At 35.0% G+C, this 12925-nt stretch overlaps 1 protein-coding gene across 1 annotated transcript in view; it reads right to left on the minus strand.

The window, feature by feature from the left end:
• Nucleotides 1-4349: 4349 nt before the first annotated feature.
• LOC129757559 (bumetanide-sensitive sodium-(potassium)-chloride cotransporter-like) overlaps nt 4350-12925 on the minus strand; it is a 28016-nt gene continuing 19440 nt past the window's right edge. The window contains 6 exon segments of the mRNA XM_055754835.1: nt 4350-4529; nt 4604-4874; nt 4939-5200; nt 5203-5342; nt 5406-6382; nt 6446-7378. Of these exon segments, the coding sequence (XP_055610810.1) occupies nt 4416-4529; nt 4604-4874; nt 4939-5200; nt 5203-5342; nt 5406-6382; nt 6446-7378 (2697 nt within the window). The 3' untranslated portion in view covers nt 4350-4415.

A 12925-nucleotide genomic window follows, 5' to 3' on the forward strand; every position in this document is an offset into this window, starting at 1 on the left:
AAAAAGTTCGAAAAACAGCTACCTTTGAAAAGTCGTCATAAATTATGTACTTCGTATTTCAAAAAATCTAAAGATGCCAAAATGTGACAAATTACGTCTACTTTTCAATTCACTTTTTCAAAATTTTCTACTGTAACAGGAACAGCTTTGGCGGTTGATTGATTGAAAAGTACGGGTTTTACACAACTTTTTTGCATTTTTTGTAGCCATGATCTTAGAAAATTTTCAAAAAATTTTTCCATATGTGTAACATATAGCTTCTAACTTCAGCTTTCTCAGGCACTAAGTGAAATTTTTTTCGAGCACTTAATAACTGATTTACAACCTTTGTCCTGAAGCATGTTTTTTCATAAATTTTTTCTTGTACTGTAAATAACTTTAAAGTTATTGATTGTAGCTGAAAATTTTCTGAGAAACATATTTGAGTCGAATTATAAGCTTTTCAAAACTATAAATTTTAAAGAAATCGGTTGAGAAACAAGGGAGTTTTAGCGAAAACGGTGTTTGCCGTCATTTGACCGCTCGCGGTATGAATAGGTATACCACATACGTTATTCGAAAACCGTAACACTTAAAAAAAATTTAAAAACGCAAAAATACTTGCATTTCAAAAACAAAAATAGTCCTGTCGTTAATTTTGCGAAAAAACAATTATATAAGGCGTAATCATCGTTTAAAGTTCAAAAACCGTCATTTGACCGCCTCCGGTACGTTTAGTGTTAAAAAAGCACTATATCTCCTTTGGTGAGCTTGTGCGGCGTATAAACTATGTGTAATCGATTTTTGGGACCTTTATGTAGGAGGGAAGATATCAGATAAGCGTTAAAACCATCCACAGTAAGGAACAGTGGAAGCTACCAGCAGTATTGCATTAGCGAAAACGAACTATCAGCATTGCGCCATCCGCTTCGCGCCAGAATTATCACACTGTCATCATCACCACAGCAGCAGCCCTCCAGCAGCATTTTAGGAGCAAGACTTTTAGGAAGGAAGGATTCACGGGATAGCTTAGGGATTATTTTTTAATTCTCGCAATCGACTGATGGCATTTTTTCCATGATTATTTAAATCAAAACACATAGCTTCAACATCTAGCCATAGTGTAGCCTTTAATTTACACCAATTACAGTTGATATAAAAACTTCTGGATCAAGAATGTAAATCTTCATCCGATTTCGGATGATGTTCACTATAACATGCCATACGATTTTAGAAGGTTGATACTGTTTTATTCTGTGCTTGATTGAGTCCAGTTATTCACAAAAACAATTTTGATAATTGATCCTTATTGTTGATCCCTATGGTCAAATAACTTACTTTTTGTTGGAATTGAGTCATTTAACATTATGAATAGTGCCGTTTTTCCATCACCAATAATGCAATTTTTCGAAAAATTGTTTGCCAATAATTTTGATGTGAAGAGGTGAGTTTACCTACGGTTTTAAATTTGAAGCAACAGCAATCCATTCGCAAACATTTTTCGTTAGATTTTTGTGATGAGTTTGATTGAACATAAAAGAATCATCATTTGGCTCTGAGTACTTATTTTAGGATATTTTTTATAAACAGACTTTTAGCTTTGATTTCAATATCTTGTAAAGATAATCCACCTTTGTAAATGGGCAGGTATAACTGTTGTTTGGAAACCTTGTATGTATAGCCTTTCCAAATAAAATTACAGCTCATTTGTCTGTCTTCTGCAATATACTTACTTTCTGGAGGGAATACTTGAGCGACATACAAAATTTTCTACAAAAAATACGTATTAAGAATAAAAAAAATTTGAACGAGATTCAAATGACGTTTACTGTGTAGAGAAAGCGAAAATTGTAAATTTTTCAACAAATCTGTATAACAGTGTTCCATCGTGGTACGAAAAGTTTTATTTTAGGAACATCTAGTATTTTTAAGTCCTGGAACTCTGGAACACAGTTGTTGAAACGCATAAATTGTGATTTGTTAATATTTATTTTTATCTTAGCATAAATTTTTTGAGTTTTTGAGTTTTATCAAATTATTTTGAATGAAAAACGCAATGTTATCTGCATAACCAATAACTTTAACAACACAATTACCTATTAAGCATCTATCAATCGATTCATGTAACATTCTGATTGAGGGTTATATGTATAAGCAAAAAGAGCCATGCTTAAAGGACATCCTTGTCTAACTGAAGATTTAATAGGAATAGGATCGATTAAAAATCCATTTAAGAGTATTTTTGAAGTGGCATTTAAGTAAAGTCTCTGGATGCAATGTATCAATTCCCGATCAGGAGGGAAAAACTAAATTATATCAAGATGAGATATTTTGATACTAATATTTTTCCTATCTAAATGAGTTATTATTCAGTACTCGTAGGATGTTAAAATATCTCAAATTATATCAAAAAATCTATGCGATCATAGTTGAATTATATCAATTTAAGATATGCTCCTTACAAGATTATATCTCGTTCAGATAGCATAGTTTGATATTGGGCAGAACAAAACCTATCAAAATTATAACTTATCAAGATATGAGTGCTTCGAGAAAATTTTCTAGTCGAATGTCAATAAACCACATTATTTGCTAAAACCATGCCCAATTTTTGGTTTCCCAAAACTTGGATTCAATTTTATGAATCTGTTGAGCGAAACTCATAAACGTACGGTTTGGGCCGTTAACTTCGATGTCCGTGTTTCAGAAAAAGTTGTACGCATATCAAAATAAGATATTATCATTTTATTTTAGGACAATCCGAAAAAAATCTTGATCATTGAAAATGAGCTCAACCCCATTCAAGTCTGTCAATCAGAATAAGATATAATTCAGATTGGAAAAACTTAAAATCGAAAATTTTGTGTACTTAATTATAACTGAATCAGATGTAAATATCTTAGTGAGATACGTTTGAGTTATTATTTTGATATGCTCTCCTGATCGGGTTGTAAAGGAAAGTCAAATTTCTCAAGGATCTACCATTTTCAAGATCTAAACTCAAAATCAAACACTTGAAACTTTTTGAACGTTGAGATTGTATGAGAATATTCCTGACAGTTTCAAGATTTTGTATACATGAGCTATCTATAAGGCTTGCTGTTTGACCTGGACCTATCAACTTTCTCAAGAGCGGCTGTAGATTACAGCCAAAGAATTTTTGGTGAAAATTTTGAAATCAGTATTAAGCATGCTTTTGGGTCTTCGATTTTGTACACAGGAGTCGGATTCAAAGGATTATCTTGAAAGGTAGAATGAGTTTACAAAGATAGGTTTTTTGTTGTAGTTGTATGGTAAGACTTTCAGGAGCGGACGGAATCAGAAATTAGGACGGAATCGGGAAGGAAGTGAGTAACTTGTTAGGTTATAGAACTTTTACCAGGAAACTGCTTTGCTCAATAAATAGATTTAAACATTGAAGATCCAGTAGGTTTTACGAAGATACAGTATCGTAAAGAACTTTTTTATTCAATTTGATCGATTCAGTTCGTATGGCTGCCGATTGTAGGCTCTTGATTTCGTTTAAATATACGATCATTTTTTTTTCGAACCCTACAAGTCGTAGGGTTAAAGAGCGATAACGTAAAAATATGTGCGGTAAGAATCAGACTTTTCACTTCGAAGGGCAAAGTCACACAGCAATAAGAGTGCAAATCCGCATTTGATGGGGGCCTGGCTCATCACAGATCCTTCAGGGAGGCAAATTCTTTAGACCGTTCGGATGTCGGATCGTCGGTACAGTAGTTGAGCGCGTGCTCTTCTGTTTTAACATCGTGTTCGTCAATAAGTATCAGTTTAGATCAAGTTCACTCGTGTTTAAAAAAAATTGGTAGAAATTTTGACATTTGTAGCACATTTTGAAAATTTCACCATGCAAAAATGTTTTCAAGATCTTTCGCCTTATTTTTTACAGCGCTGGTTCAATTTAAGCCGTGTGATAGAAATATTACTATTTTTTTGCATCTCAGCATATGAAAATGTGCAAAAATGTGCAAAAGTGTCAGATTTACTACCACTTTTTCCCAACACAAGTGAACTTGCTCTGAGTAGACGTTTTGATCGGTTATATGGTACACGAATGTCAGTGTTTCTGAAGAAGATATCTTCGCTTATAATGATTAGCGAATTACTAGCGATTAGCGATTATTTTTAAAGCCACTCCGTTGTAAAAATGTGAGACACAAAAATCGATACCAAACATCTAGAACTAATTTAAGGATTCACTTGTGGGAAGTTCCGATTTTGTCACGAGCACGTTTTCTACACCTCACAACACAAAACCCTCGTCATCATTTATGTGGTTTAAAATTTGCTTAAATTGTGCGTATATAATTTCAAATTATATTTTCTTACCTTAATCGTTACTTAAAATAAATACAATATGACTGATTTTTAGGAAAACAAGATTAATTAACTACGTAGCTATTTTTTTAAACTTATGAATAGAAAGTGAGAACTGATGATTGATTTCCTCGAACCAATAGGAAGGGTGGCAAATTGGTCGTTAACATGTCCAGCCAGGATAGATAAAGCGTCGAGGATACCACACTCTGTAAAAATAAGGATTAATTTTGTTAAACAAATATCTGCCATAAGATAAAGTTAGTTCAAAGTGATACATTACCTTCCGTGGGACGGGCATAGAAACAACGATTAAAGACGCATTCTTGGAATGTTGAACCAGCAGCTCGCGCAGCCGCAAATGCTGATGCGTTTTTTCAATCAAATCATTGGCTGCCGTTTCACTTTTGATTAGGCCAGCTTCCTGATCCGCCAGGATCATATTTATCAAGAACCGGTAGGTGTTTAGAGTCGCTTCGCTAGGTTTATCATTGATGCTAACCATCTCCAGTGACACGAACTTGATTCGAAGCTTGTTCAGCAGAAGAGTCATGCTAAAAGATAATTTTTTTTTAAATTTTTTTTCTTCTATTGGATAGAGAACGTGTAGGATCTTACTTCTCTCGTTCCTCCTCAATATCCGTCTTCTGACTTGCCAACGCAAAAACGCGAATCTGACAATCGGCCCACTTCTTCCGGTTGGCAATTATGTAGGGCAGCAGAATCGTCAATCCGCCATCGTCGTACAGCCACCAAACGTCAATGTACCCAGCCGGTTGCTTATCCCGGAACATGGCCAGCTCCTTCACCGAAACCAGCGTCGAGGGGTTTTGTTTATCTACAATGATACTTCTTAGTAAAATTGTTGGTTGTTTCATTATTTAGAAGTACCTTGAGCAACGATACTGGAGGCGTTCGATTCCGTTGTTTCAAAGGCCGGATTCGAATTACCTTGAGCCGAGCAGTCCAATCCGTTCTGTAGTCGTAAAATGGCAACTGCCAGTCGATTTTCAAACGCATTGCTACAAAAACAGATAAAAGTTGTTAGAAATGGTTCTTTGGAAATCTTTGGAGAGGATACTTACTGCAAAATTTCGCAATAGGTATTGAGATCCTGCTCCCGGCAGCTCTTCCAGTTGTTCTTGTACCCGAGCAGCACAATGTTGGGCATCATTTTTCCAAAACCACAGGACTGGAACATCGCCCTAGCGGCCTCATTGTACGGCAGCCCATCCATAATGGTGTAGAAACACTTGATTCGGGCGTTCTCCAATGCTAGCTTGGCATCGTTGATCATCGCCTTGCGCTGTTTATAGGAAAGCTTCTGCTCGAATATGTGACCCACCACCATCAGTGAGTTATTTTTGGTGATTAGGTTAGCAAAATTAAGGAGGGCTGGACGATGAAGAGGATTTCCGGATAAAACGAGGAGCTGCGGGTTGTAGTTTTTGACGTGATCACTGATCTCTTCCAGGTTTAGTGCGGAGCTGAGAGCAGTTTTGTAGGCGGCTGCTTGCATCGATGAGCCCCAGTTGACGTTTGGTTTGCGGTAAACAACTAGGAGGTATAGGAAGAAGATAATAATGATGGAGATGAAGGTAGAAGTAACGTCGATCAGGAACATGAAGGTGACACAGAGGATCGATCCAGCAATGCTTAGCCAAGGGTTGTGATATTTGAATGTTGGTCTCCAACCGAGAGGTTTCACAATAGACGCGTGGAACGTGCAGAAGTTGATAAGCGCGTAGGAAGCTAAGAAGAAGTTCGAGATCAGGGGAGCAACTATGTTGAGGTCGGCGATCATGATGAACACGAATGAAACTAGGAATACTAGAACGTAGCCACGGTAAGGTTCCCCATGTTTTCCGTAACCTTTCGAGAAGAAAATCAATCCGGGGTAGATCTGATCGATTCCTAGAGCTTGGATCAGACGTGGTACCGAGAGCAGATTGGTCATAGCAGTACTGAGAGTAGCTGCCCAGCATCCTAGATAGATCAACGCACTGGAGATGGCCATCAGTTGCATTATGGAGTAATCATTGTTCAATCCGTAGCGGCAGTTCTGTAAATTATATCAAAATTTTAGAGAGAGTGCTAATACGTTATGGAGTTAAGTCATACTCACATTAAGTTCCGTACTGCAGGACGTGAAATTGGTACCAACGAGATCAGTCAGGCTACCGGAAGCATCTCGAACTGAGGAAGCTCCTGCCATCAATCCAAACACAATATACGAAATGGCCGAGATCAGACAGGCCAACAGAGTTCCCTTGGGAATGGCAGTTGCAGGATCCTTCAGATCACCGCAGATATTGGCTCCACTTTGAATCCCCGTTACGCTTGGGAAGAATATCGAAAACACACTGAAGAAGTTCTGTTGAAGTCCCTCGCTGAACCGATACTTTGGCTCCAGATTTGACTCGAACACAGCCCAGGAAATTCCCAAAAAGCCTTGGCTCTTTTCCACCGCATCACTGGGTCCAACGATAGCTCCAACGATAAAACTGGCAATGGCCAACAGAATGGCTACCAACAAAAAGTTCTGGGCCTTCACTTCCCAGTCCATTCCGACGGCACAAATGAATACCATAATGATCAGTGCTATCGTACCAACGATCCTGGTATCATTCACAGCTCCATCGATGATCTTCACTCCGTAGCTAGCCAGCAGCTGATTCAGCGAGTCGCAAAATCCGATCGTGTTCATGGAGGCATTCACGCAATTGGCAAACGCAAACACCACTCCAACGGAAGCTCCAAACTCAGGCCCTAAAGACCTAGATATGATATAATAAACTCCTCCACTCTTGACCTGTCCATTGGTACATAACGCCGATAGCGACAGCGTAGTGATAACACAGACCACATACGAGAGCGCCATGATGATGAGGGCCTGGATAATACCGGCTTCGGCAACGACCCAGGCCAACCGGAGGAATAGCATCACTCCCCAGATGTTCAGTAGACAAGGTGTCATGACACCCTGGATCCAACCGAGCCGGATGGCGTGGCCGCCACCGCCAGCGGCAGTCGCGCAAGTGTCTTCATCTTGTTGTTCCTGGGGAAGAAAAACAGTATAGTATCAACAGAGGAACATGGCACATTTTTCAGTAAGGTACACCGGGGTAAGTGGGGACGGTTTTTCGTATAGTTCAAATTTAAAAAAAATATTAAAAAATCAGCAGTGGGTAAATTTAAAAAAAATCGCATTCAATGAGATGCAGAACATGTTGTTCACAAATGCTGAAGAGATGAGCTTGATAGACGCAAAGTGAAAAAAGTTATCACGTAAATCGTTATGGACTGCTGGTGTCTTCACTTACCCCGCTTTATGAGGTAAGTGGGGACGTTAGATTTTCCCTTTGATTTCTCAGGAAATTTTCCACAAATTTGTGTTTTTTTGGTTGAATACGTTACTTTATTGCTCGAACCGTCCGAAATTTTGAAAAAAGTTACTATTAATAAGGCATCTTTCAATGATTATTGTGTGTAATCCGATATTATCGAAAATATATACTTATTTTAGAAAAAACAAGTACTTTTCCCAACTTTTCATGATCTGAATGCAAAATAAAGCTAAATTGTATTGAATGAAGGAGAGAAAATTGAAAAAATGTGTAGACATCAATTATGTATAGAGCCATCCCCACTTACCCCAGGTAGGGTTTGGAGACAAAATTTTAGATTTTTGCAGATAAACTCTTTTTTCTCAATTTTTAACCGTCGTTTCTTTTCCTAACTGGTAATGTTTCGAATGTAAGGAATATTTCAATGTAGCGTTTTTCGTCAAGAGCCAGCTAGTTTACGAGAAATTTGCATTAGAAAAAGATGCACATCACCTCGACATCGTAGTTAAAAATATAAAATTTACAAAAAGTCACCGTAAACATCCGCAATTGTTGGAACCGTATCTCTTTTACAGTTATTGGATAGATTACAAGTTAATTTAACATTCTGCATAAAAAGTTTGAAAAAATAGTTCGCAGTTTTGTTTTAATAGCCACCGTCCCCACTTACCCCGGTGTACCTAAATTGAATGATGATGTTTAATGTTTAAATTGAAGAATGAGGTTAAATCTGCGAGAAAGAAGAATCATCAAAGATTAATTTTTAAGATTTTTTTTCAATTTCTTTAAAATTTCTATATTTTTTTGCTCAGAAATCAGAATGTTAGTAATGTTTTGCAGTTTTACCAAAAAAGATCACAAATTTATTAAATGAATTTATACTTATTTTGATAAGTTATCTCAAAATCAAGAGGGGATATAAAATAACTAGCATATTTTAACTCAATGCCCCCTAATTATTCAAAACTAGCTCCAAAATTCTATGTTCCTCAGAAAAATGTGAATTTTGTGCTTTGTGTTATATATTTATATTCCGATAAGGATTTGACTTTTCATACTGAAACCAAAATACTAGATAAGGGAATCAGATAAAAATTCGGTTATTTTCATTATAATTTATATTCAAGTGTCGTACTTTTTACGACGGATTATTTTAAAATGATATGATAAAATGCTCATGCTCAAAAATGAAATTTTTAAAATTTTATCTTATGGTTGCGAAGATATATTGCGCTCAATTTGGAAATGATACGTTGAATGTAATGATTTCATTTTTTGTAATTCGATTTAGGATTTGGATTGGGAGTGCTTCTGTTTTTGAGTTTTTCAAATTAGTTTCCGGTAATAATGTGTGCCTTGTAATGCTTTTAAAAAATAATTAACAGGTTTTTAACTGAAACGGTTTGCATCCAATAATTTTCCGAAAGATGAAAAAATAAAGTTGCTTCAAATAGATTATTGAATTCTGCCTCAAAGATAAGGTTTTCATCTGAAATTTGCTAGCCTCCACAACGCAACATTTTTGGAACAATAATATTAACTTTCTGAACTTGCTCGATTCCTAGTAACAAATTACAATGATTTTTCTTTGACCTTAACCCACAACGAACATTATTTTTCCTAAATTTTAAAGATTTTTTCAGAAAGAAATATTTAAAAAATCCCAAAAAATATTTTACCACTCTATATTGAATTCTATAAAAGGAAAATTCCATTGAAAACTTCTACTCTATCAAATCGACCTAAACTGTCAATTTTTGTATTATGTTTTAGTTAAAAAACAATTAAAACACATTTCTAACTGGTTTACTACTATTGGAAGCATAATTGTCACATGTTACATTCTGAAATTTCATACTTTTTGATATTTAGAGGACTTCTCTCAAAATTTTTGGTTGCCGTTTTTTGAAAGATACATCTAAAACTCTCTAAAAACATGTTTTTATTAAATATAATAAAAATATTCATCGCAACAAAGCCGTAGACACCAAAACACCTCACATATCAAAATGTAACATGTGACAATTATGCTTCCAGCGGCAGTTTATATACAGCGTATTTGTGTTCATCAGATGGCCAACCAGTTGTGCCGTAACTGCTGTAATCTTCATATAAAAAAAAAACGCTTTGACAGCACTTAGTGCACAATTGGTGGGCCACCAGGGTAAAAACAAATACGGCATTAGTAAAAATTAACACAGAAAACAGAAAACAGAAGTTTCAGTTTCGATACAGTAAATTATAGATTTTTTAACCAAGCCAATACAGATTTTTTTAAAAATCATATAGCAACCCTGATTGTTAGTTGTACCCAGGGTTGCCAGATGGCTTCTTCAAAAATTTGTATTAACTTCATTAAAATATGTATTTATCTGTTTTTGAACGAAAACTTCTGTTCCTGGTTTTTTTGTAGTTTTCCATTTAATATGCAAGTTGGGAATGTGTTTTGATGGTTTTAATATATTCATAAAAAAAAAAATTGTTTCATTAATCGTACTCAATCTTCAGTGATAAATATTAGTTGAAAGTATGTTTGATATGAAAATAAGTACTAAAAGCTAATTCACATCAGATAAAAGAAATGCATTTTTTTTTGCTTTTGTGATTTTTTTATTACGTAATCTACTAAAAATAATTATCATTATTGGTTAAGGTCCATGGAAAATCATTGCAATTAGGTTTTAGGAATGTATTCTTGTAATCTCAAGTTCAAAAATTTAAATTTTTGTTCGAAAATTTTGCGTTATGAAGATTTCAATTTAAAATTGTGAAATTTAGATGAAAACTAAATCTTTCTGCCAAAATTAGATAATCCTACTGTTTTTCAATAACTTTAAGAGAATATTGCATTACCAACTGTTTCAATAAAAACCCTTTAAATTATTTATTGAATTCCACATAAATCACTAAAACTTAATCCGTGATAAAATGTTTTAAATTTTTTAATATTTCGATCATGGTTCAAAGATAATAGAAATTTTAACCTTATTACCTGAAAATGAAATAGACTTAAAGAATTCGAAACCAAATTTCTATTAAATATAAAATCATGATTTTAAATATGACACTAAAAAACAGCATTTCATTTCCAAATTCTGATTTTAACCTACCTTACAGTAACTACTAACTACTAAACTAACGCATGCAGAATTCAATCGAAATGATTTAAAATTGAACATTGTATATCTCCATAACCTTGAGACTAAATTTTAAAAGTTTATCATTTTTTAGCAATATTATATTGTAGAGCATTTTTTCTTTTGAAAATATAAAACTTGTTAGCTTTTTTTTTGTAATTGTCTAAATTGGAAAATAAAAGGCGAGAGATTTGGCCCTCAATGATTTTAAGTTATAATTCTCAGAAACAAAATTCAAGTAAAATTTCTCAACTTTATTTCTCAATTCTTAAATTTCAATAATGTGAACTCTAGTTACGAATGAAAAGTACTGAATGTTTATTATACAATTATTATTGGTAAATTTGAATCTGATTCAATATCCTTAAATTTAATTTGAGACTTGAAAAGTCAAACCCGAAACGAGACTAGAATTTCGAATTCAGATTATACAAGGGAAAATATTATTTGGTTCCTTTGTTTTAGTAATAGATTTTGGAAAACTTTGAGTACCTGAATTCAAATGATTCAAATTTTATATAGATATTTTAAAATTATCCTTTTTATAACTGATAAACTTATAAACCTACATGAATATAAACAACAGATTTCTTGTTAACGCAGCAGGCAACCCTGTAGGCAACGCTTATCGATGATTAGCGAGAAACGTCATCATCAGAATCATAAGAACAATAACAAAAATAAGATATATCTACGTAACTTCCTCTAACGAGTAATTATATTTATAAAAATCTTGAACCTGCCACGTTTATTATAAGAGTTACAGTTGTCAAGCACAGTTCCATTTGGTTTGTTGATAACGCATTTATTGTAAAATCAGATAATTAATAACTGCTTCCAATTACCAACAGTTAGGACGGATAGTTGCGACTATAGCTAGAAAGGTAGTGAGTGCGAACATTTTGGCAATATTTATCGTTCATCTAACAATCAGGTAACCAATGTTCTTATGATCAAATGTGGCTTTATAATTGATTCATGAAATCATTAGCTAGAGCAAACCACGTGTTCCTCGGTCGATAACCACTAATACCGCAAAGCAAAATAATCCTGCACCAAATTGTAAGTGACAGTTAACTTTAACGAATTCAAAAAAATTAACCACTTTTCTACGTCATAGCTTTAAAGCGAATAAAGCTCGATCTGCAAAATGTCTGACATCATTAAAAAAGTCTTTGAGTATTTTATATTGAAGATTATAACTCATTCAAAACTTTGCTGAAGGGTGCAAAATGTTTTGACTCATGTCAGAAATATCGAGGACTGAATTTTTTTGTAACATCTTTATTTAAAACGGCTCATACCTTTAGGTTTTAAGGAGCTAAACTAATTTTGTTGGTTTACAACTATGTGCTTAAATCTAGTTCATCACTTTTTATTAGAATAGAAAAGAATATAGATATAGGGGAATATGAAAATAAAAAGAATTATAGACGAATATCAATAGCTTTTAGAAAAAGGTATATTTCGAACATGTAGTCCAAATCTAACACAGCCAGCACATCTCTCACTGGAACATAGGGTGGTTTTCCTCGGGCCCGAAGGGAGTCTATGAAATTCGTTCTAGCGACAAGATGGACCTCACACGACCAAACAATATGCTCGATGTCATGGTAACCTTGGCCGCAACCACACAAATTGCTGCCAGCAATGTCAAAACGAAAGAGTACCGCGTCCAAGGAATAATGATTGGACATGATAAGGGAAAATATACGAATAAAATCCAGACTCAGGTCCAATCTATTAAACCAGGGCTTAAGGCTTACCTTTGGGATAATCGAGTGGATCCACCGACCCAACTCATCCTCGTCCATTTGCGCTGCCAGTTGACAAGAGAGTTTCTTCGAACCAAATAGTAAAATTCGTTGAAGACGATTTCACGCTGATACGTATCGCCTTCCATCGCCCCCACCTTTGCCAGAGAGTCTGCGTTCTCATTGCCCACTATCGAGTAATGCGAGGGAACCCAAACAAAGGTGATGGTAGAGCGACGTTTTGATAAAGCACTCAAATTATAACGTATCTTCTCGAGGAAGTACGGCGAGTGCTTTCCCGGTTTTATCGAATGGATTGCTTCAACAGAGCTCAGACTATCCGTAATAATATAATAGTGTCCAACTG

This window comes from Uranotaenia lowii, chromosome 3 (genome assembly GCF_029784155.1).
Source record: "Uranotaenia lowii strain MFRU-FL chromosome 3, ASM2978415v1, whole genome shotgun sequence".
NCBI classification, from domain to species: domain Eukaryota; kingdom Metazoa; phylum Arthropoda; class Insecta; order Diptera; family Culicidae; genus Uranotaenia; species Uranotaenia lowii.